Source organism: Mus caroli, unplaced genomic scaffold (assembly GCF_978045245.1).
Source record: "Mus caroli unplaced genomic scaffold, Mus_caroli_1 scaffold_10, whole genome shotgun sequence".
Taxonomy (NCBI): Eukaryota; Metazoa; Chordata; class Mammalia; order Rodentia; family Muridae; genus Mus; species Mus caroli.
The window spans coordinates 15124978-15151019 of record NW_028227265.1 but is presented as its reverse complement, the minus strand read 5'-3'; the positions used below and the strand labels follow the sequence as shown (position 1 = coordinate 15151019).

The following is a 26042-nucleotide window of genomic DNA, read 5'->3' as shown; positions in this document are numbered from 1 at the left end:
AATCAGTTCCGGCCTCTGCTGTCAACGGAAGGCAAATGGTGTAGGGATTTTTGCTACACCACATGCATGTGTTACGCAACAACCCTAAAAATGATAATTATGAAGGCTGTGTCACAAAAGAGAGAGAGAGAGAGAGATGCCTGTAGTAGAATTGAAGGGACAAAAACAGAATGCCAAATTCCATCAAGACTGTGATCACAACTTGATTCAAATTCTCTGTGCACAGGGACATAAAATGAAAGGGAAAAAACAGTCACTCACATGTAGTAAAGCGTTGTGCAGTCATTTCTCTTTGGTGTCTTCCTTACAAATATAGTTACAGTAATCTATGTACAGCAAACTGCAAAAAAAAAATTAATAAAACAAAACTTCTTTGCAATGAAAACTCACACAGACCAACCAAATGGAGGGCCTCGTTGGAATTTATGCTAAGCCAGGGAAGAAATTAGAGAAAAATAAGTATTTCTTTTCTAATGCATGTGCTGTGTATATGTGTGCCTATGCATATTTTCATATGTGCAGGTATGATCACACAGGTGTGTGCACATGCATGTGGAGATCAAAGGATAGCATTCAAGAATATTAACACCCCTTTTTGAGGCTGGGTGTCCCATTGATCTTGAGCTCATCATGGCTAGACTGGCTTGCCAGGGAGCCTCAGGCTTCCTCCTCCCGCTGCCTTCCAAGTACTGGGACTACCACCTTGTGCACCATGCCCAGTATTTTCATTTAGGTTCTGAGGACCTAACTTTTCTCCTCGTGCTTGTAAGGCATGAACTTTAACAGCGGAGCCATCTCCTGAGCCTAAAAGGGGGAAAAAACAACTCTGATATAGACTTCACCTTTGCATTCGTTTTCTTAGCTGTGTGTAAAAGGGGAAGAAAATGGGCCAAGCAGTTAGAAGCCTGAGTCCCATGCACAGTTAGCCCCCTGGTACCCTGGAAAGGTACACAGCACCTCAGGAGGAGATGTGGGAACAAACTCTAGGGGAGCTCCGACAGGGTGAGGCAGGCAAGAGCGGCCATGCTCAGACATCCTCTTCCCAGTTAGATGACCAGTTCACAGGCATCTTTTTATAATGCAGAAGGCATCCCACTCCATAGATGAGAAGATGGATGCTAAGAGCTGGATTTACCCTCCAAATCTGTTGGCTTCATTTTTCTCCAGTTCTTTATGGTTTGCAAGATGACCTGAGGAAATATTCATGCCAAAGGGATGTGTCCATGACCTTGAATAGGTTTCACTGGCGTGGACTGCCATTACTCATTGAACTGTGAACTGCACATTTTTAAATGCATTCTCTTTATTACCATCAATTGTAGCTCAATAAGCTTAAAGATGCCTTTAAAAATCAAACACTTCTTGATGGAAATGGTGCACAATATTGTTTAAGACCTTATATTCATGCATTCATGTATTATTTTTTTTATTATTGATGCTCACAAATATGGTGTGCAAACACAATAGTGAGCAAGGCACACATATCCTTGTGTCCTGAAATTTCCAAACTAGTAGTCACAGTTAATATAATAAGTGATTAAGTCAGCTCTTAGTAGAGACATGCAGACCATTAAGGTGACACACAGGAGCAACATCTGACTGAAAGCCGAAAGCACACGTGAGAGCTCACTTTCAGGTCTTTGCAAATTTGGTGCTGTGGACTCTGTCCTTATTTTTCAGGGAAGAGGCAAGGTATGGAATGGTTGCATACCTTTTCCATATCCACACACAGTGGGACTTGCCCTGCATGGCCTGCTTCCGTAGTTTAAACCTTCTACCCTTTATGGTCACTCTCCCAAAGGCAGTAGGGGTGGCTTCCCATACCCCCAACCCCTGAACTTCAGTCAGGGAACCAAGCCATCCAACTTGAAGTCTGTGGCTGTGGGAGATGCTGAGATGGCAGGAACAGGGCTCAATCAGGGCTTGTCAGTCCCACCACTGGGTACCCTTGAAGTCATTCTGTGGTTGGAGGTCATCCGGTGCAATGGTACTTAATAGATGTAGTTAGCTGCTCCCTGCCATAGCCTCCAAGTCATGACAGTGTGAGCCATCTCTGGACATCACTCAGGCAGGGCTGTGAACAATCAGCTCCCAATTAAGCAACTTTGTCATGATTGGCAATTAAGGCAGTGGATATGCTAAGTCCTCAGGTTTGTTTGCTTCTTGTAATGTGTGTGCATGTGTCAAAATATCATGCTGTGACTTGTAAATGCATGTAATTGTTGCACATGAAAAATCAAAATTTATTACATGTATTATTAATTAGTTGATTGCTTGGTTGGTTGGTTGGTTGGTTGGTTGGTTGGAGGGCTGTGTGGCGTGGTCTACACATGGAAATAAGAGGATAACATGGAAGTCATTTCTCTCCTCCCACTGTGTGAATCTCAGAACTCAAACTCAAGTTGTCAGTCTCCATGATTGACACCTTTGCCATGACACCATGATTGACACATATTGCTGCACAAGTGAGTTACTCGTGTTTTTTGGAAGTAATGGTTCAACTAAAGCTCTGGAAGTAACCCCCAAAAACCTCTTGGTTCACCAAAGCAGACATGAATAGGATTTGTTCCTTTGGTCTGTTTGTGTCTTATCTGTGATTGAGACCATGGCTGTATATTGCTCCTTTTCAGGGTGGAGATTTAAAGTTAAAGAGTACTGCCCTTTCACCCTATCACTAGGGTGAACCAAATGGATGCTATTGAATGGAACCTACTCAAACTAAATTGGACTCAGGCCTAGAGAACCATCTCTCCACCCCTTAAATATAAAAATTTTAAACATAACTTTCTTAGCTACATGAATGAAGCTCTTAAAAGCCCTTAGATGGAGTTAAAATTGGATTACATTGAAAGTCTAGAATCCTTTGCTGATTCAAGGCAGTTAAGAGCTATTATGTGAGATGAGTCTGGGACTCAAGGGCCAGGAATGGACCAACTCAAAAGACAAGAATAGGAATTAGGGGGTCAGCTCAGTTCATAAAGTGCTTCTCTGCATGAACAAGAACATCTGAGTTTGACCCCAGCACACACATTAAAAAGCTGGACATGACGGCGCATGCGTGTAATACCAATGCTGGGAAGATGGAAACAGAATTCCTAGAGTTCATTAGCCAGTCAGTGTAGCCTGTTCGGCAAGCTCCTAGCCAGCGAGGAACTCCCCTCTCACAAAACAAAGTGGACAGTCTGAGGAATGATGCCCCAAGTTAACCTATTGGCCTTCATCCATGTGTGGGTACACAGGAGGAAAATAGGAAAGAAAATAGACACGATGTCTTAGTCAGGGTTTCTATTCCTGCACAAACATCATGACCAGGAAGCCACTTGGGGAGGAAGGGATTTATTCAGCTTACACTTCCATACTGCTGTTCATCACCAAAGGAAGTCAGGACTGGAACTCAAGCAGGTCAGGAAGCAGGAGCTGTTGCAGAGGCCATGGAGGGATGCTACGTACTGGCTTGCTTCCCCTGTCTTGCTCAGCTTGCTTTCTTATAGAACCCAGGACTACCTACCAGCCCAGGGATGGCACCACCCACAATGGGCCCTCCCCACCCTGATCACTAATTGAGAAAATGCCTTACAGCTGGATCTCATGGAGGTATTTCCTCAAAGGAGGCTCCTTTCTCTGTGATAACTCCAGCTATGTCAAATTCACACACAAACCAGCCAGTATACGTGGTGACCAATGACTGTGGAGAAAAACACAGGAGGAAAGGAAAATTGTGTTTCAGCTGCTGTGGGCTCAGGAGCTCTGGGGATATTCTTTAACATGACTGTGGAGCCTCCAGGGATGACAGGGAGTGGGCCTGGATTGCAGTCACCTGCTGCGTGACAGGCTCTAGGAGTTGGAGAGCAAAGCTGAGGCAAAGCCAGATGAGGGAAACCAGATCCAGAGGAAAGGACCCAGCTCCCACTGGAGCGGTCTGCTGCTTGGCCATGGAACTTGAGTCTGCAAACCCAGGTTAAGGCTGAAGCCATGATGTGTGAGCTCAGAAAAATCAGATTGTTCTCTTGCCTTTGGCCATCTCAGTATCTAACAGAGTGCCTGGCCCATAGTAGGTGCTTACTCAACTACTGGTGGTAAATTATTAAGAATCAAATTGCTGGGAGAGAATAGGGGAGGCAGGTTCAGAGGTGACTTCTGGAAAGAATATTATTGAGTGCACAAGAACTGCCAGTAGTGAACATTTCCTGAGAAGTCTACAGTGCATTCACTCTTATGATTAGCACTGTAAAAGAAGCCTATCTAAGGAGCTTGTTTGCTGTGCACCACATACCATGTCTGGCACCTTGTAGGAAGCCTACTATATGTTGGGCATCATGCCCAACAATTATAAGAAGCCTAATGTGCACCAGGCTTTGTGGCTAGTCCTCTCCAAGAGAGGTTTGCTCTGTGTGAACCAAGTACTGTTCTCAGTACCCTGTGAAAAACCTACTGTGTGCCTGATATAGTCATATGTAAAAACTACTATGTACTAAGCATCCCATCAAACACGCTATGAGAAGTTTTCTCTGCACAGAACACTAAGCATCCTGTGAGAAGTCATATGTGTATCAGTGCTGAGCTCCATACGCGTGGGAAGCCTATGATTCCAGGGGGTCTTAAATAAGCCTGTCATGTGCCAGACATCCCACTGAAAATCCTACTGTGTGCATGACAATATGCCTAGCATCTATGAGTTGTTTACCGTACACTAAGCATTGTGCCTAGTACCCTGTGGGAAAACCTCAGTACTGTGCTCAGCACTCTAAAAGAATCCTACAATGTTCTAGGCACTGTGAAACCCTCTAGAAGCTGCTGTTTCCCAGTCACTATGCTCAACACTGAGTGCTGGGAGCTATGCTTAGACCTCTGGGATAAGCCTACTATGACCAACCATTCTGTGAGAAGCCTACTATGCAACAAGCATATGTAAGTTATGACACAGGCAAGTTCTCAGATGACAAGGAATCTAGGAATAAAAGAAATCTCAGCAGAGAGCCAAGGAAACAGAAAAACCAAGCCCTTCCAAGCAGGGTCAAAGACTTTCTATACCAGTAATTGCCCTCAGAGAGCCTCACCACTCAGAGAAATCCCTCCCTTTTCCATATGGGCATAAAGCAAAGAGAGACCAGGGGTAGAAACAAAAGAAGAATGAACTGTGATGTTTAGGCCAAAAATTCCAAAGTATCTTACTTCTGAGCTGGTCCAGAGAGTCCCTGAGCTGGGTTTGCTGGTATCTTAACTCCACAGAGACTTGTGACAGCAACATAACAAGACAGAGGAACCACTGCCTTGTCCCTTGTCCCACTTCTGCTGCTGGGAAATTATGTATACACAGGCAGTGGGACACCTCTAGAAATGGGGAGTTCAGAATTGTGAATGGGCCTTGAACCTGTTGGAGTTGACTGGTTCTGCTGGTGATGGTTCTGATGCTCTCATGAAAAAAAAAAAGGACACCCAGGGATGCTTTTAATGTGAGCATGACAGTGGCCAGACCCATCCTAAAGACACTTCTGGACCTCATACTTTTTTTTTTGTAAAATGGTGTCTCACGTGAGCCATGAGTGTCTGCAAACTCTCTACATAGTCATAGATGACCTTGAACTTCTTCTGATCCTCCTGCTTCCACCCTCCAACTGATGGAACTAAAGGCATGTACCATCACACCTGTTTTGTGTGCTGATGACCCTCAAACCCAGGGCTTTGCACTATTCAAGTTCTCTACCAAGTTACATCCTTAGCTCCAGACCTAGAACATTTTCTCTAGGCCTGAGTCCAATTTAGTTTGAGTAGGTTCCATTCAATAGCATCCATTTGGTTCACCCTAGTGATAGGGTGAAAGGGCAGTACTCTTTAACTTTAAATCTCCACCCTGAAAAGGAGCAATATACAGCCATGGTCTCAATCACAGATAAGACACAAACAGACCAAAGGAACAAATCCTATTCATGTCTGCTTTGGTGAACCAAGAGGTTTTGGGGGTTACTTCCAGAGCTTTAGTTGAACCATTACTTCCAAAAAACACGAGTAACTCACTTGTGCAGCAATATTACCGAAAAGCCCACCCCAGTGTGGATGACAACTCAACAAAATTTGAATCTCTCGAGTTCCCACCCCAGTCAATCTGCAGTCTCCTAAATACTGTAGCATACCAAAGACAATGTTACAGGAGGAGGGGAAGAGCTTGAATCTCAGGCAAAGGTCTGACAAACCCTCTTCCTTCTACAACGGAAGGAAGGTTAATGGACCCAATCTTGTGAGGTTTCCTGCTCTGATTTCAATATGGCAGCAGCTACACCATCTCCAGGGTACACAGTATGGTATGCCTGCTTAAACAGTTGAGCAGAAATGACCAAGCACCAGTACCCCCAGAGAGGTCATTTGTCTTTACTCAACTTTTCCCTATTCCTTTTCTGACTCTCTTCAGTACCTTGGACAGCACCTCGCCCCTCTGCCATATTCCTTTCAAAAATGATTGTTGGCTAAGAGATTGCCTGGAATATGGGAAGCCTGGACCAAATATCTTATTTCTTTCCTAGCTGAATCCCCCCCCCAAAAAAAAAAAATTAACTCTGCTTAACAAAGGAGAAATCTAAGGCTTAGAGAATTTGAATGAGCAGTCCTCAATCTGTGTGTCATGACCCCTTTGGCAAACCTCTATCTCCAAAAATATTTACATTACAACTTATAACAGTAGCAAAATTACAATTATGAAGTAGCAGTGAAAAAAATTATAGTTGGGAGAGGGGTCTCCACAACATGAGAAACTGTAGTAAAGGGTCACAGCAGTAGGAAGGTTGAGAACCACTGAGCTAGATAGAAGATCTCAGACCTTCTAGCTCCAGTGTCCTTGTCATTATTGTACTCCAGAATGGTCCTTGGGAGAGGTATTTTTCTGCCTCCCACATTGTGAAATACTCCTACAGACAGCAACTGACTCACAGTGATTCAATGGAAGACTTTTTTTTTTCAGAAGTTGGTATTCATAAGCATCATATTTCAGATGTTGGGTTTGACCTCTTCCTGAGCTACCAATATGTCATAGAAATTCTCCTGTAATGTCAGAGGGAGGGGACAGTGCCAAGGTAGCCACATCATCATGAGGTTAAACCATTGGCATGCCACAGTGTACTGCAATTCTGGACTATACCAGGTATTAGGTTGATTAATTCAACACAATTCAATTTGAGATATTTTCAGCTTACGGAGGACGTATGAGAAAGCATCTGCAGTGAGTGAAGGATGTCAGCAGTGAGGAGGATAGTCCTGGACTGCTCACTCTTCGTGTTCTGGAAATCAGATGATGTGACGTGGAAAGGAAAAATGCAAGGGTTTGGTTCCTGGCAGGATACATTACTTTGCTTTGTCTCTTGCTGTGCAGGATCTCAGCTGAAGGTGTGGACATAGTTTTGGATTGCCTGTGTGGGGACAACACTGGCAAGGGGCTCAGTCTCCTCAAACCTCTGGGGACCTACATTTTATATGGTGAGTGCGTGCATCACAGGGCAAGACCAACAAGAGCAGAAAGTACCCCCACTGTGCTTACCACGCTCTGCAGGATGAAAGACGTTAATATACTGGGAACAAACCAGGCAAATGGGATTGTTTACCTTTTTCAGTACATTTATTATGTTGATATTATTGTCATAAGTTATAAAACTAACTTGTTTGTCTATTGTCCTATCCCCCATGCCATCATTTTTTAAATGTTTTGTTTTGTTGAGTCATGGTCTCACTGTATACTCTGTGATGGCTTTGAGTTTATAATACCATTGGCCCAGCCTCTTGAGTAACAGGAATGCAAGTATAAGCCATCATTTCTGGCCACATCTACTATGTTCTTGAGTGTTCAGGAAAGTTATGAAAATTAGAAACAAAATTTCTATAGCAAAATTAAACTGGCACCTGACCTTTCTGGTTCCCCCACCACACACACGCGCACACACACACACACACACACACACACACACACACACACACACGTGCGCGTTTAAACACCAGTATTCACAAACTCTGAAAGGCGTATATAAAGCCAGAGGCCATCTTCCAAGGCAAAATATTCAGTATCTGATGTTTGAGATTCCTAAAACCTGTGTGCCAAGGTTCTTGCAGTAGAAATTGGGCCTTAATTCTGAGTATTTCAGAAAGAAGAGAAAGAAGTTACTTCTCTTTATAAATGAGATATTTGAGAGTTATAAATATCTTTTCACCACCAGATCATTATTGCAAAGAATTGAGCTCATTAAGCAGGTGGGCAACATTCCTCTGCAGATGTGTTCCAGTCATTTCTATCCTGACCACGTATTTCCTAAAAAGCAAATAATTGATTAATATTATTGATGGGAACCTACAAGGGCCAGTACTATTTTAAGGACAGTGTGCATGACTAATGGGCAGATAGACAATTTATTCATCTTTCCTTCTCATTAGCCAAGAGATGTATTTTTGCTTCAGTTGCATGATGACATTTGGGTGACCTTCAACTTGATTGTCTCATAATTATCCAAGTTGATTGGATACACTGATCAATTATACATTGATCACTTGGTTACAATGTAATGGAAGCCTGGTGCTATAATCCCTGGGAGTCATCACCCCATCAAAGATAAAGGAATGGTTTACTGATTGGGTAATAGTTTACCCCGGACCGAATGATCAATTTTAGAATATGCAATTTTGTTTTTTTTAAAGTCCATGACTGTTCACTAAGAAAAACTAACACTTCCAAACACATGGTGGCAAGCAGGAAGTCCATGGAACTGGGCAGAGTAGTGGAATATTCTCTATTCACCCCACTCCTTCCCAACTGAGAACTCCAAAAAGGGGCCATTTCTCCCTGAGCCTCTCAGCTTACCATGCCCACCCCATCTACCACCATCCTAGCCCCCACTGTCAACACACAGTTTCCAATATTCCTTTGATCTAAAGTTTTAGGTTTAATTTTTTTTAACCTCTCTGCCTGGACCCCTTTGGAACTGACAAAGCATCACCTCCCAGTCCCTGGACCTCTGGACTTAGGTTCTCTCCTGTACCTTCTCTGTATCTCCTTTTTCCCGTCCATCCATGTTTTCCTCCCGCCCTTCAAGATCCAGCCCATGTCAGAGTCCCAAGCCTCTCACTTGCTAGAATATCAAATTTGGATCTATATAGAACCTTACTGAAGAATTTCACTTTTTTTCAGTAGACGGAATGAATATGTTTTATATTATTAAAACATTGGGCTAATCACCTTTTGATACATGCATGGTTTTCCAAAGGAATGAAACAGCTACCGAGAGAAATATCCCATCCTCTAAGAGTTGATGATACTTAGCCAAATGTTCTACTTTGTGCCCCACCCCAGCACCTTTAGTTTTTCCAAGACAAAATGTGTTGTTTTTAAGCTTTTGTACACAAATGAAACAACTGCCATTCTTCTTGCATAACAAGATATCTTGATTTTCGTGAACAATTACTTGACTTGTGAATCTTTCATTTGCAGGTTCATCCAACATGGTAACTGGAGAGACCAAGAGTTTCTTTAGTTTTGCAAAGTCAGTAAGTATTTGTGCCTGTCTGCTGGTAGTTAACACTGATTTGCATGTTGTGAATTCCATCTAAAGGCATTGGTAGATGGGTGGTGGCAGCGCATGACTTTAATCCCAGCACTTGGGAGGCAGAAGCAGGCAGATCTCTGAGTTCAAGGCCAGCCTGGGCTATAGATGGAGTTCCAGGAAAATCAGGGCTACACAGAGAAATCCTGTCTAAAAAATTAAGACATCGGTCAGTTGCTGATCTGTCATCGGTATCATGCATTTCCAATAAATCCCTATTCATTCCCTGCTAACTGCATGACGGCAGGCAGGACCAGGACTTGAGAAGTGGTGTCCATGAAACCTCGGAACGCTTCCTTTCTATTTCAGTAGAGATTGGTTCAACCATCTGTCAAAAGTGAACTTAGAGTTGCTGCAGTGTGGTTGCTCCCTGGAGTAGACAGTCTTTTATTCTGACCAGTTTCTGGGAGCACAGTCGATTTCTTTGTTCTCATCCTACTGTGTTGGAGAAAGAAATAGGCTATGATCTCTGAGTCTGTGATTTCTTCATCTGCCGTTAAGGAGCACCCACCCTCACTGCACCTGCTCACATAGATAGCCCCATGCAGAGAACTCTTTCTGTGTTAGAATTAAGCTAACTTGGGGTTGTGCTTTAATTTTTGCCTCTACCCACTAGAGCAAGGAACTACTGTTTCTCACTAGGGTCAGCTTCGGTTCCTGTGCTCTCCATCTCTGGTGCCATCAATGCACCATATAAAAGTGTTGTGAGCATTTCTTCCCTGGGGAGATGTAAACAGCATCCCCCTCCTCATTAGATCCTGACCACAAAGCGAAGTATGATCCCACCAGAGTTCACCCCAAGAAGCCACTGAGATTGTTGCCTTTACCCATAGAGGATGGTTAAGGAGTTACTGGCAGGAGTGCAGGTGACCCTAAAGCAACTAACTGCACTGGGAAGTCTATACCCAGTGTGGGTGATGGCATCTTCATAGCCAGATACACAAAACCCTTTCCTTTAACATAGCCCAGCTTGTGTTCTTCTAGTACCTCCTGAGACTGCTAAGCCACATAAAACTAGGGCAGAATTGCTTTACAAGTGTCTGGAAGGAGCATCTGAAATCTCAGGTGTGGGTCCAATGATCCTCTCTACCCTCTCCTTCTCTGAGGGTGTCCAGAGTCAACAAGCCTACTCATGTATAGGCACGGGTAATCTGATGAGTATGGCAGCTGTTTTACTTAGATAACCATATTCTATAACAATAAGCATCACTACACAGGCATTTTCTGAGCATCTACCATGGGTAGCATTTAAAGACATCAAGGTCTCACAGTGGATGAGACAGAGGCATGCAGAACCCTTGTGTCTCTACACTCTATTAAGCAGACAGACCCAGGAATAAAGAAACACGTTAATAGCCTAATTGTGAATGCCTTAGCCAACCTCACAGGGGAATAGAACAGGATTCTGGAATAGTGGGTAGGATACAGTAGAGGCATTGTGAATAAGGTGGCCAGAGGGCCAGAGAAAGGACATTAGAATTTGTTTTCTGTATAACATGATGGAGTTGTATTGGTCATATTTAGATAGTTTCCCATCTCAGTTAACCCAATCTAGAAATACACCACACACACACACACATACACATGCCTAGAAATTTGTCTCAAAGATGTTTTTGGAGGCTGTCAAGTTGACAGTCAGTATTAAATGTGCCAGGAGTATTTATATGTTCTTTATGCCAATACTGACTGCTCAAAATTTACCCTCAAACATCTGTTGAATCAGGGAATGGCAATATTCCCTCTATGCATGAAAACAAAATTTAAAGGACTACTCTTTGTATTTTTTGCATAAGGGATTTTAATAAAAGTGTAGGTCAAGAACCATTTGAATACCAGGGCTCATAGGAGGAAGGGTAGAGCCTTGTGACGGATGCTATCATCTGTCCCCAAAGACAGGCTCTGTACCACTCTTAGCTGCATTGTTGCTGTGGATACAATTTGCATGATGCTGATCGACTTCTCTGTGGAATCATGCTGGTCCCAAATTATATACAACTAACTGTAAGAAGTGTTTCCCCCTTTTCTCACCCTTAATGCCCAATCTCAACACACAGTGCTAATGAAATAATTACAGTGTGCCTGAGCCCGGGAAAGGTATTTATAACAACACAGCCAGGATAGAAACTCAGATTCCTTTTCCTCAAATGAGTACCATTATGCTCTGGAGCTGAAGGTCATGAATAGAGGCCATTCCCTATCAGAGGCCCGGCTTGTGCAGGCTGATTGGTTGGAAGTAAATTGAAAGGACGACTTTCTGAGAAGTGCAATGATGGCTTTGCTCCAGGAAGGAAATTCTCTGCAATCAAGAAAGGCACATTTAGAATCATATACCGAGTTCTAACTCTGCTATCTTAATTATCTCCCATCTTCAGATTTCAGCAGAATGAATATGCTGTGCTTTGTCAGGCTGGCCAGTCACTCTTGGGCCCTTCTAAGGATGATTCTTCCAGATGAAGTTAACATTTAGAGAGCAAAGTGACTCCAAATTCCCACCTCATGCTCAGTAAATCTGAAACATGGCTTTCAGATTTAGATGACAATTAAATTGGCTTGTGCTTATGATGTGTGTGGTATATATACCCTGTTGCAGTGGCATATATCTTATATGAACACATTTACATTGCACAGCAACCTCCTTCTCCCCAAAGTATGGTAAGGAAGTTGAACAGAGAGATTAGATGGGTTGCCTAGAGTGGCACAGCTATCAAATGATACTCAACTCTAGAAATTAAAAAAAAAAATATTTTTGAGTATGTGTGCATGTATGTGCACATGGCATGCATGAAGAAGTCAGAGGACAACTTGCAGGAGTCGGTTCTCTGCTTTCACCATGTATGTCCCAAGGATCCAACTCTTGTTGTCAGGTCTTGTGGCAAGCACCTCTACCATCTCTAGAGTCATCTCTAGAGCTCTTAATCACAGCTGAGCAGTAACTGCAGCAGTGTCTGGCAATGCCTGACACAAACATGCACTGAGATCTTACCAATGTGCAGGTATCAAGCTTAATCATGGGACCCACGGTTTTGAACTCTTAGGTTGGAATTCTTCAGTGAAGCACGTTTAACAGAGCTAGGAGTGGGGCAGCTCAAGAAGAGCTGTTCTTTTGACCACAGACTTCTTGTCACATAGCAGAGGCTGAACCTACCTGACAGCCATTTATGTGGTCCCAACCTCCTAGTTTTATCACCCCATGCAGTTCTGTCTTCTCAACTTGCCCTTCCTTTCTACTTACCTGCCCCATATTCTTGTCATTATCTACCCCAACTCACCATATTAAAGGGGAGAAGGGAGCTCTTGCACTCAGAGTGGTCACTCACCCCATGCCCTCAATACTTTATCATTCTGTAAGCTTCACTGTGTTAAGACTCTTTCATCATCCCCACAACCATTCCCAGAGCCAAAGGCTTTACCCTGTACCCTCATGGAAGACATCAGTGTATCCCTTCATTCAAGTCAGCTGAGAAGGACAAAGTTCAGAGAAGAATGGGGAGTGGAGTATATACATCTAGGATCAACTCTAGAGTCAAAGGTCTTAATCACACACTTACTATTAACCTGTGGCCTCGAATAGACTGAGGAACCTTGCCCAAATGAATAAGGGCAAGAAGAGCTTCAGAATTTGGACGGGTTGCAGGGGTGAGGGGGGTCTTCTTATTTGTATGTAAGTCATAAGATATGAGTCTTATCATGTGCATGTGTGTGCATGTGTGTATCTATATGTCTGTGAGTTTCTGGATATTTGTGTGCCTGTGTGTGTTAAGACAGGTTCTGTTGTAGTCCAGGCTGTTATAAAACTCATTATTTAGTTGACAATAACCTTGGACTTCTGATCCTCCTGCCTGTACCTCCTAAATTCTGGAATGACAAGCATGCACCTCCACACTGCTCCTTCTATGTGATTCTGGAATTTGAACCCAGAATTTTGTGTGTACTAAGCAAATATTGTCCCAACTGAGCTACATTCCCAGTGTAGAGAGTATTTTAGCATCCCGCATCCCTTTGTAGTATCATTTTAGCATTCAGAAGATTTGACTGGCTCGAGCTCTCTTGCTCTCTCCCTCTCCCTCTCCCTCTCCCTCTCCCTCTCCCTCTCCCTCTCCCTCTCCCTCTCCCTCTCCCTCTCCCTCTCCCTCTCCCTCTCCCTCTCCCTCTCCCTCTCCCTCCACCTCCCCCTCCCCTCTCTCCCCCTCTCCCTCCCCCTCCCTCTCTCCCTCTCTCCTTCTCCCTCTCTCCTTCTCCCTCTCTCCCTCTCCCCCCTCTCTCTCTTGTTCTTGCTCCCTCCCTCCCTCTCTTCTTCCCTTTTCTCCTCCCTCCAAGCTAGATCCTTTTCACAGTACTTCTGTCTAGGATATTCCGTGTACCAACTGCAGTGGTTTCAGAAATAGATCCTTAAAAGATATATCACCAAGACTGCTTGCTGGTCCACTGGACTCTACCCAGTTTCAAACTTTGCTTCCCTGGGGTAGATGATGTCCTCGTGTCATAGGCGATATTGCATGATGTAACCCCATCTTGCAATGTTGTAACCTAGCCCCTTCTCTCACTGCAGTGGTGGCAGGTGGAGAAAGTGAACCCCATCAAGCTGTATGAAGAAAACAAAGTCATCGCAGGATTCTCACTCCTCAATCTGCTCTTCAAGCAGGGCCGCTCAGGCCTCATCCGAGGGGTGGTAGAGAAGCTCATAGGGCTGTACAACCAGAAGAAGATCAAGCCAGTGGTGGATTCCTTATGGGCCCTGGAGGAGGTAAGCAAGCAGCCTTTCGAGTTTGTTTCTAGGAGCTTTGAGCAATCTTTTTCAAAGCCATTTTTATTTCTCCAGATTTTGTTTGAAACAAAAATCCTAGAGTAGGTGTCGAGACCAACCTCTGACATCACAATTCAGCGTTGTCGCATACCAAGTTCACACTCAAGAAACACACCGTTGAACAACAAGAAAACAATCACACACACACACCCCCAAAGTCTCACATCATTTTAAGTGAGCTCATGGTTTTCTATTGGTCTATATCCATAGCTATCCTTAGCCACATGTGGCCCACAGGTTTGGCACATCTGCATCATGGTGCTTTAAGTTCCACGGATCATTTCAAGTTCCCAACAAGTTTTCAAACCATGCAGCTCTAACATTTATATATAGGAACCCTTTCTTTTCAGATATGATGCTGAATGTGAATGGAGAGTCCAATTCACCTTGATTATAGAAGGGTATGCTTCTTGTGAGAATGCCATGCATATTGTGACTCTATGGATACAAAAGAGATCAAGCTCAAAGTAATTCACAAATGGGAATGATTTATATGCAGACACTGGATATGTTTTATGTTTCTTTGAGACATTATCAGCGGCCATAGTGGACACTGTTGGGTCTGGTGTTGGACTGACTTTAGAGTTTTGTTGTGGCCAGTGTTGTTGATGATTCTGATGGATCTGCCAAAGGTTCTAGTATTTGAATACATTCTTGAACCATGAACAAACTAATCTTCAAGGATGCTACAGCAGAAACTAGTTGGGTTCATTTGTATGGTACTCAGAGAGGAAAGCAGTCTTCAAGTCTAGAAATCCTTCAGGATAAGAGAAGGGTGGAGCATATAGAAAGTCTGCCATGACAGTTCTTTTATGAGATCAGATGAAACACGTGGCCTGGGTTTGGGGTGACATGTCAAATCTCCCTCTGTCATGAGGTCTAGAAAAATGCTTAAGGTGGCATTGAGCTGTATTGTTGGTTTTCATTGTTCTCATGGATGAGGTGTCTTAGGGAACTAGTATTTGATGGAAGTGTGTGTTTGTGTGTCTGGGGCTTGTGTGAGTGCCTGCACACATGTATGGTACGCTCACCTATGTGTGCAAGAGTGAAACTCAGACATTAAAATTGAGTGTTTTCCTCAATCACCCTCCTACACTTTACTTTTTGAGATAGTTTCCCATTGAACCTTGAGCTTGGCATTTCAGCTAGACTAATGACCAGCATGCTCCCCAGATCTGCCAACCTCTCATCACCCAACTCCAGTACTGGGTTAGTAGATGGACACTTTAATGCCCAACTTCTATATGGATGTTGGAGGTCCTATCTCAGGTCTGCATGCTGACACAGCAACCATGTCATGTACTGAGCCATCTTCCCAGCCCTGGACCAAGTGCTTTGAAACTTTGGGGAGCCATAGACACTTTTGCAACCTAAGTTCTGTGAATCAGAAGTAAGTGTATATATGTGTGGAGTGTGTGTGTGTGTGTGTGTTGCTGTTTGCCTAATAGATTTGAGTAAGGGGCAATTATGCTATCAGATTAACTGGTCCAAGACCAGTGAACTCAAACTATACCCATATATGCCATTCTAATATTGAGGTATAATGGGCAGCCTTTTAAAAAAAAAAAAAAAAAACAGCTACCGAAAGGCCCTGTTTGTTGTAATTACTGAAATAAATATTCAGTACAGGACATTTCTAAATCAGCCCAGCAAAAGTAGAAAACAAAGGGCACATCTACATTCCAGAGAAGGATAATGCCGTTAACGGTCCGGCTTCCTTCCTCTTTGTCTTTTATCTATTGCAGATGCTTATTGTGATTCAATTTATTCCCGAAGTAAATGAGACAATAATGTATTCTTTGTCCTGTGTAATTGCCAGAATAGTTAGCCTCTTGTCATCATTTTATTGAAAATCTTTTCAGTTTAATGAATCAGATATCTCTACAGTATTCAGTGTGGCATGTCAGAACCAGATATCTGTACAATGTTCAGAGTGGTATGCCAGAGAAAGACAGGAATAATCGGGGCCAACTCTCTCATCCATGTGACACAGAATAGACTTAGGTATAGACCTAGTGTCCAAAGTGACCCAGCAAATCTGGTAGCTTGTGAGGATTAAGATCTGAGAGGTGGTCCAGATGGCCCCAGGAGTTCTCCTAGTGTTTGACACTATTCCTTGCTCACAGCAGTAATAGAGTCTCTAAAGACCTATTGAGTAATTAGTGTGTGTTTGGTTCAGGGGAGATGCTGAAGATACAGTGAAGAATAGGGAGATAATATTCCTGGGCTTTGTAGAGTTAATATTCAAAGAAGGGTGAAGAAACAGAAAATACTGACGTAAGAAAAGACACATGGGAAAAATTGCTGCTTGTAAGATGCTCTTAGACGGGGAGTCCTGGCTGTGTTCGCATCACCATGACCACCTGAGCTGAAAGCATCCCTTTGGTTCACAGTGTCAGAAGCTTTCAATCTTTCATGGAGGGAAAGGCACTGCAGACCATATTCTCAACTCAGATCACGGTGGTGGAAGAGTGTGTGTGACATTGGCTGGTCATGAATGACAAGGAAGCAGAGAGCAATGCTAGAGCCAGGGATCCCCGCTTAGTAGCCTGTAAATACCAGATGGACATAGCCTCCTAAATAGCATCACTAACCTCTAAGTGTCTGAAATATGAGCAAGTGGGGGCACATTTCAGATTCAAGCAAAAACAGAAATAAATTGGGGAAGGGGATTTAGTTCCCATGTAGAAGTGATTCCTAAACTCTTTCACATCATTGCCCCTCTAAGAACCTTTTCTAGACATTTTCCCCCTTTGTAAAATTTTAATGGTGTGTGTGTGTGTGTGTGTGTGTGTGTGTGTGTGTGTGTGTGTGTTTTATCCATGTGTATTTGCACTTTATCATCCTTTCTCTCTTGGAGCAATATGGTGGGCCGATGAAAGTACCCACTGCAGAGTGGGTCAAACCAACAAGGGTCTCTTAGAGTAGCGTCCTTTGAGAAAGTCCTTGAAGGAGGTAAAAACCTTAACCAAAATAATTTCATCTTGGATGGTTGCACAGGTGAATTATTCTAAGCCAAGAAGAGATGGTTCAGAGAAACCCTAGACAGGACAGCAAGGATGGGCCAGACCTTGCACTAACTTCTAGTACCTAGAGGGTCAAGGTAAAGAGGGGCTTCTTCCTGGTCCTCAAGGTGTGATCTGCTCAGGAGGAACTGGAGTTGTTAGTCAGAGTCCTGGGCAATGATGCAATCCAGAAGAGCTTGATGAAACCGAGGAATGGGAAAGACAAGATGAACTGAAGGCCAGCAAGCCTGGTGGGCAGCTGTGCTTCTGTAAGCAGGGTCTAAGAAAAAAACAACTGGTCTTGCTATCACTTTTCACCCTTAGAGAACTGCCACATCTGAGTGCATGCTGGAATAATATCAGGACTGGATGGAAGACTGAATTCAACTGGTTTGCTGGGCAAAGATACTCAGGTCTAGCACAAACCAGCAGCAGGAAAGCCATGGCTGGCAGCTCTCTTGACTGAGCTATATGTGGACTTAGAAAGTCTGGGACTTGACCTTGAGTTTCCAGATTTTCTTCCATCCCCAGATCCAGTTCTATTTGTCTGAGCTGTACAGGCTCATCTGTGGTGGTTTAAATAGGAATGCATGCCATATGCTCATATAGTTGAATGACTTAGTCACCAGGGAATGGGACTATTTGAAAAGATTAGAAGGATTAGGAGGTAAGGCCTTGTTGGAGGAAGTGTGTTGCCCAAGGTGGGCTTTCAGCTCTCTTCTCTTCTCTTCTCTTCTCTTCTCTTCTCTTCTCTTCTCTTCTCTTCTCTTCTCTTCTCTTCTCTTCTCTTCTCTTCTCTTCTCTTCTCTTCTCTTCTCTTCTCTTCTCTTCTCTTCTCTTCTCTTCTCTTCTCTTCTCTTCCTCTCCTCTCCTCTCCTCTCCTCTCCTCTCCTCTCCTCTCCTCTCCTCTCCTCTCCTCTCCTCTCCTCTCCTCTCCTCTTCTCTCTCTCTCTCTCTCTCTCTCTCTCTCTCTGGCTAAGGATCAGGATACAGTTCTCAGCACCTGCCAGGATGCTATCACACTCCCCACCAAGATGATAATAGACTAAACTTCTGAAACTCTAACCAAACTCCAATTAATACTTTCTTTTATAAAAGTGGTCTTGGTCATGGTGCCTCTTTATAGCAATAGAACAGTAACCATGACATCCTCACTTCCACCCCACTCCCTCTTGAGCACACACACATACATACATACACACACACACACACACACAGTATCTCAAAACCAGCTTAAATCTCTGTCTTCTCAAGATAAGTCAAGTCCTGCTCCACTGTATTCCTAACCATTAGCTCAAGCTCTATGCATTGGCCAACCCCCTCCCACCCACACTTCAGAAGCTTCTAGTCTTTTGGTCTTTAAACCCACCCACCCCCACCACACTCTCCCCACCTTGAGCCTCTGGGGCAGTTGTCTCCTCTATGGTAAATATATATCCTCCCCATTTTTCATGAATGTACTTCTCTGCCGCTACCTTCCAACCAAGCCACTTGTCCCTCACTCTCCTTTTTTCCTGTGTGGTGGTCTCTGCTATATTCACTGATGTTTGATTGAGTTATATGTTGACTCTTGCCTCTCCTCTGCTAGAAGTTAAACCCTCTGTGAGGAAAATCATACACGCAGCCCTGCAGCCTTCAGTGGACAGAGTGGGGGCTCAGTAAACAGGCTATGGTATGGACAAGTCAATGAGCATTGGCCCAGCACCACCCAGAAACGTGACCAGCTGGACACTTGCTATGTTTAATAATAAATATTTGCTGAACAAATAGATGAGTAAATGAACTAAAATAAGCAAGCGCTGCTCTTTCAGATATTCTACTGGAACCAGCAAGTTGTCTCAATGGGTAAAGGTGCTTGCCACCAATACTGATGATCCCCGGAGTACACATACACAGTGAAAGGACCAAGTCCCACAACCATACAACCAGTCCTCTAATCTACACACATACAGAGAGAGAGAGAGAGAGAGAGAGAGAGAGAGAGAGAGAGAGAGAGAAAGAGAGAAAATTAACTTATTTAATATAATGTAAAAAATTATTCAATTAATATCAGTTATTATTATTAAAAACAGTGTTTCCAAGCAAAACGAAAGAAGTCATGTTTTTTCACCTAAGGTCTGATTTATGTGTTGGGTTTGGATAATTCTTCCTGGTGGAAGAGGGCTTCCTCTATGCAATGTTGAAAACTGAGTGTGATCCCTGACTTCTACTCACTAGATGCCAGCAGCAGTAATAAAAGAAGAAATGTCTCTCATTATTGTCATATGTTCCCTGGGCCACTGAGTGGGACAAGGGTGATGGAAAGACTGTTCCTAGTTGAGGATTGCAGTTTTAAAAGAAGCCTTGGGCCTGGGGTGGGTTGTGGCTCAGCAGGTTATCATCTATTACAACAAGCACTGGCTCAGAGCTCCAGCTCCACTTACCAGGAAAGATGGTGCATCCTGTAAAGCCAGCACTCAGGAGGGAGAAGCTGGAAAATTAGAGATTCAAGGTCATCTTGGGCTATATAGTGATTTAGAGGCTGAGCTATATGATACCCAGTCTTAGGATGGGGGCTTAGGGTAGAGGGGAGAGAGGGAGGGGGGAGAATAGGCAGTGAAAAGAGGAAAGGAGGGAGAGGAGGAGGAGCCAGAAAAAAGCCACAGCAACAAAAAGCTATGGTAGATGATCCAGTCACCAGCAAAACAAAAGAGCTATGCTCAGTGTAGCAGGCTGGCCCTCCACAGAAGGGAGACAGACGGCTGCCGCCTGTTTGCCAACAAAGCCACCAGAGCCACTCATCAGCGACACCCACCAACTTTCTGAGGGTTCTTTTCTACAATATTTACAGACATCTGTTTAGAGCTGCAGTTGGGCCAAATGCAGCAATTTATCAAGCCCACGCAGCTCTTCTGGGCTTACAGGGAGTACAGCATGCTTATTGCTTGAGAACCTCCGAGGGCGGGCTGTAATGATTCCCGCCCCCACCACCTTTGGTAAGGGCTTACACAAAATTGCTTCTCAGACCAGCTCTGTAATGCCATTTATAGAATATAAAGCCCACAGGGATTAAAAGAAAATTTTCTTGGGCTCTCTGAGCCCTCAGACAAGAAGATTTAATAATATCAGACACGATTAAGGGTTCTTTCTAGCCATCTGTCTGGGACTTTATTGTAAATTTAATACACAAAGCAGAGTGGGGGATATGGTAGTCTCCCGTTTGCTTTCAGATGCTAAATGTACAGCTGTGTTTTACATTGCGGGGGGGGGGGGTAGGTTTGCAGTTTCAAGCTGGAAAGGGGACAAAATGTGTATGCTGTCACCCAGGCAGCTGTTGTTTCCTTGGGTACTTGTGGTGGTTATCTTCACAGTGAACTTGACTTCCTCTGGAGTCGCCATGGAAACAAACCTCTTGGTGTGTCTCTAAGAACAATTCCAGAAAGGCATACATAAGGAGAGAAGACCCACCCACCATGGGCAGCACTGTCCTATGAGCCGGTGTCCTGAGCTGTGTAAAAAGGAGTAGGGTAGCTGAACGCCAGCAGTCATCTCTGCCTCCCAATGATGGGTGCCTGTGACCCACTGCCCCACGCCCCAGATACCAGGCCTCCCTGCCATGATGGAGCAAAACTAAACTCATCCTTTCTTTTTTTTTTTTTTTTATTACATCTTTTCCTCAATTACATTTCCAATGCTATCCCAAAAGTCCCCCATACCCTCCCTCCTACTTCCCTACCCACCTTAAACTCATCCTTTCTTAAGTTATATTTGTCAGACATTATTAGGTCACATGGACTAGACAAGTAAGAAAACAGGCACCTACTGTGCACTCATAGTATTTTCAGCTGTCAAGTCTACATGAATCATAGGCAATCTGTTTCCTGTCCTTGGGTTTTCAACAAACCTAAGAAATAATTAGAGAGTAATCGTTATCGATCACAGGGGGTCGATTTCAACTGCAACTGGGTGTGAAAGCAAAAGAGAACAAAGTTAAGAATAAATTAAATGTTCAGAGACCACTTTAAGAATGACTCGGGATGCTGGTGGCCCAACCATTGGACTGAACGTGGGGTCCCTGATGGAGGAGTTAGAGAAGGGACTGAAGGAGCTGAGGGGGGTTGCAGCCCCATGGGAGGAGCAACAGCATCAACCAGCTAGACCCCGGGAGCTCCCAGGGACTGGACCACCAACCAAAGGACTAATGGCTCCAGTCGCATATGTGGCATAGGATGGCCTTGTTGGATATCAACAGCCCTTAGGCCTGAGGATGTTCATTGCCCCAGGTTAGGGGAACGCCAGGGCAGGAAGACTTGAGTGGGTGGGTGGGTGGGGGAGCAACCTCATAGAGGCTGGGGGAGGAGAGATAGGAGCTTCTCATTGAACCTAGAGCTCATTAATTTGCTTAGTCTCACCGGTGATCTACAGGGATCTGTCTGTCTCTGCATCTCCAGTGCTATCACTGCAGGCTTATGCCATCGTGCGTGGCTTAGTGTGTAAACTAGGCTCCTCATGCCTGCAGCTGGAGCTTTTTTGATGGAGACATCGTCCCAGCCCCTTTCCCTGCATCATTTTTTTAAGGTCTTTTCTTTTTTTAATTGGATATTTTCTTTATCTAAATTTTAAATGTTTTCTCCTTTCCAGGTCTCCCCTCCAGAACCCCCCCATTCAATCTTCCCTCCATTTCTCAAAAACAAACAAACAAACAAACACCAATAACATCTAAAAGGAATGTGTCTAGACTATAGCACCGTAGACTTTATCCATTTAGCAATTAAAAACTCGCTGGGAGCTGCATGAGATCTTAGTAAGTGTGTATGTGTATGTGAATGGTACCTGTCTTAGGGTTTTACTGCTATGAACAGACACCATGGCCAAAGCAACTCTTAAAAGGATGTCTTAGTCAGGTTTTCTATTCCTGCACAAACATCATGACCAAGAAGCAAGTTGAGGAGGAGAGGGGTTATTCAGCTTACACTTCCAAATTGCTATTCATCACCAAAGGAAGTCAGGACTGGAATGCAAGCAGGTCAGGAAGCAGGAGCTGATGCAGAGGCCATGGAGGGATGTTACTTACTGGCTTATTCAGCTTGCTCTCTTATAGACCAGCCCAGAGATGGCACTACCCACAATGGGCCCTCCTCCCTTGATCACTTACAGCTAAATCTCATGGAGGCATTTCCTCAATATGTCAAGTTGACACACAAAACCAGTCAGTACAAAGAACAACATTTAACTGGGGCTGGTTTACAGGTTCAGAGGTTCAGTCCATTATCATCAAGTCAGGAGCATGGCAGCATCCAGGCAAGCATGGTGTATGCTGCATCTTTATCTGAAGGCTGCTAGGAGAAGACCAGTTTCCAGGTAGCTTGGAAGAGGGTCTTAAAGCCTATGCCCACAGTAACACACCTACTCCAAGAAGGCCACACCTCCAAGTAGTGCCACTCCCTGAGCCGAGCATATTCAAATCACCACATTACTCATGTTTTTGAGGGCATCTGTGTGGCTAGCAAACCCCAGAGGTCCTCCCATCTCTACTTCCATAGCACTGAGATTATAAGTACTATCTATCATAGGGCAGTGTCATGACCCAGGCACAGCGTGGGCAGAGGGAGGAATTATTGATGGTCCTAAAATAGCTCTAAGCTACAACTCTTGCACTAGATCAGGAAGAGGTGAATCCACGGCACCTCACCCAGCTTCTTTGGTTAGGCTCTTGGGTTCTAGGGATCTAGCTCAAATCCTTGCACTCCCAACAGTGAGCATGTAGAACCTGAACTATTTTCCCAGCTCTCAATATGGCTACAAGTTCTCCCATGAAGGAACCATGTGTAGCGTTTTGCAACATGATTTCAGTAAGAGACTGGCTGTCGTCTCCTCTATGATACTCCTAGCCAAAAGTGGCTCTTTACATTTTTATTATGTCACATTAAAAAATGCAGTTTCAAGGATTCTGAAGCCACATGTGGCTAGTGGCTGCCATACTGGCCAGGATGGGTTTAGAATCCCCCACCACCCTCATCATTGCAAAAAGCCTCACCAGAACTGAGCTATGAGATGATGTCATCCTTCTGCTTAAAGGCAGGGAACAATTTGTCTCTGAAGCCTTCTGGCCTGGTTGCCTCTCAGTCAATTATGTTAATTGTGCCCTTCCTTGTATCTCTCCCTTTGCTGTGGTGTCATGAAGGTCACTGCCCAAACAAAGTCACTTATTTGATGTGTGTGTCCTGAATCTCTCATTATGCATAGTCTGCACTTTAGCTCTATGTAGATAGTCATGGCTTGAATATATTATGTGTCTTTCATGTGAAGGCAGTACAAGTGCTAAACAGATACAGGTCTGTCTAAAGGCGCAAATGGAAGGAAAGATAGACGAGATGAGCTTCATGGATAAAAGAGTAGCTGAATAAAGGGGGATTTGTATGAGGAAGCAGTCATAGGGCAGTGTCATGACCCAGGGATGGAGTGGGCAGAGGGAGGGATGATTGACAGCCCTAAAGTCGCTCTCGGCTACCACTCTTGCACTAGATCAGGAAGTTAAGAGGTGATTCCACCAGCGTGAAGAAGCAAGTGCCCAGATGCAAAACTAGAACCTTCTGTGAAGATGTTTACCAGTTCAGATGTGACTCTTGTTTAAGGAAAACAGAAAAAGCACGTGGAGATGCCACCACCAAAGAGCTGAGATCCACAGTGTAGACATACATTTTTTTGCAACCTACTTTTTAAAAATAATTTACTTATTTTATGTGCATTGGTGTTTTGTCCACATGTATATCTTGTGTGAGGGTGTCAGATCTTGGAGTTACAGACAGTTGTGAGCTGTGGATGCTGGGAATAGGACCCAGGTCCTCTGCAAGAGCAGTCAGTGCTCTTAACTACTGAGCCATCCCTCCAGCCCATGACCTACTTTTAATAAGGGTTTGACTGCTCCTCTAGCCCGCCACCCAGCAGAAGTAGTGAAAGAGAAAAGTTATTAGGATACGGGGGAAGTGGAGCTGCTTAGCAACAGTTCTTTGGGGGCGAGCTTGATCTTCTTTGGCAGCAGCTCAGTCCCGTAGCAAACACCAAATATGACTCAGCAGCTGCTGACCAGTCCTTTAGGCAGGCAGACACCAGGTATGCATGATCCAGCAGCTGTAGTTCAATCCTGAAGAAACCACAAGGCTCACCAAGGCTGCGGAAGCAGCAAGCCACCACAGGAACTCACGAGAAGTTTTTGGGCAAGTTTCTCTCAATAACAACAGTCTTACCACAAACTGAGCTCAACAATGCTATTGCTGTGTAAGGCAAACCAATGCATGTGTGTCCTTAGCACATATAATGAGGTGGAGCAAACCAAACCGATGCTCAATGCTAATCTCCCACTGTCTGTGGGGGTCATATTTATACTCCTTCATCCTGGGTCCTTTCACGTGTTTGCTAAATGAAAACATTCTTTCCCTTGTCTGCTCCAGCAAAACATCCTTTTTTCCCTTGTGTGCCCCCAGCGAAGCATCATTCGACATAACTGACTTTCCCAAGAAACCAGACATTTCCACTTCACACAGCCGTGTGGGAGTGAGGGAAGAGGGCTGGGCAGCGATTCCTGTTAATATCTTTGGAAGATTCTAGATGTGCCAGGTATCACTCAGTGTGCTTCATGCATTAACTCGGTTAAACTCTCCAGTAACCCAAAGACCCAGGGAGCTATTACACTCTTCTGTAAGATCACGAAAATGAGCTACTGGAGAATTTTCACTGCCTGAAGTCCCCGCCTTTAATTGAATTTGTGAGACATTTGAACCTCAGAGCGCAGACATTGTTAGGAAAAAAATGGCAATGAATAAATTCATTGAACGAAAGAATGAGCTAAATAATTATATTAGGAATCAGCACAGAAGGAGTCTATATTACCACACACTTGTGGAGGCCTTAACATTCATTTAATCTCCATGAGGTCCCTGAGTGGTGGTTACCATGACAACAGCTGTGACACAGGTGAGAAACGGAGGCATACAAGGATAGAGTTTCCGGAGATCACAGAGCTTGTATGTATCACAGCTGACCTTGAGAGCCGGACTCTGAACTTTGACATGAAGAACTCTGACTCTGAAAGGCAGGGTCACTAACTTCCCCACCATGCTGAGAAATCCCCCCCCCCCTTCATTTGGCAGTCACACTCCCAATGACGTATCCTTAGGCCGTGTCGGGGGTTATGCAGCTAGTTATGATAGGCCGTTACCATTGGCCACTGCTTGCCATCGAGTGTACATAGAGGAAATGTCATTGGGTTAGATCCAGGGCTCATTGCCAACCTTTCAGAAATCCATTTCAGTGGTGTGGTAAGAGTAGAAGTCCAACTGACCAGGGCTCAGAGGAATGAGTAGGTAGGCAGACTAACAGCCAGCATAAACCTGAAGCTTTGCATCGGGCAGAGTAAGTACCCAGGAGACACCCAACAGGATCCAAGGCTGGAAGAGGGCTGCTTAGAAAGTGGATTAGGGATTCCCTGGGGTGAAGGATTATGAGAAATGGAATGGGGCTACTCCCAGGTGCAGGATTTCTTATTAGAGGGATAAAAAAAAGGACCTACAGTGAATGGCAGTGGTCAGTGGTCATTGCACAACTCTGCGAATACTCTAGAAATCATGGAGTGGTATGCCATGAGTGGATTAGGTCTATAATACTTGAATTATATTTAAATCC

At 44.2% G+C, this 26042-nt stretch overlaps 1 protein-coding gene across 1 annotated transcript in view; it reads left to right on the top strand.

The window, feature by feature from the left end:
- Positions 1-26042, top strand: part of Vat1l (vesicle amine transport 1 like) — a 162805-nt gene that overhangs the window by 68999 nt on the left and 67764 nt on the right. The window contains exons 5-7 of the mRNA XM_021170867.3: positions 7361-7464; positions 9461-9516; positions 14122-14316. Of these exons, the coding sequence (XP_021026526.1) occupies positions 7361-7464; positions 9461-9516; positions 14122-14316 (355 nt within the window). The remainder of the gene's footprint in view (positions 1-7360; positions 7465-9460; positions 9517-14121; positions 14317-26042) is intronic.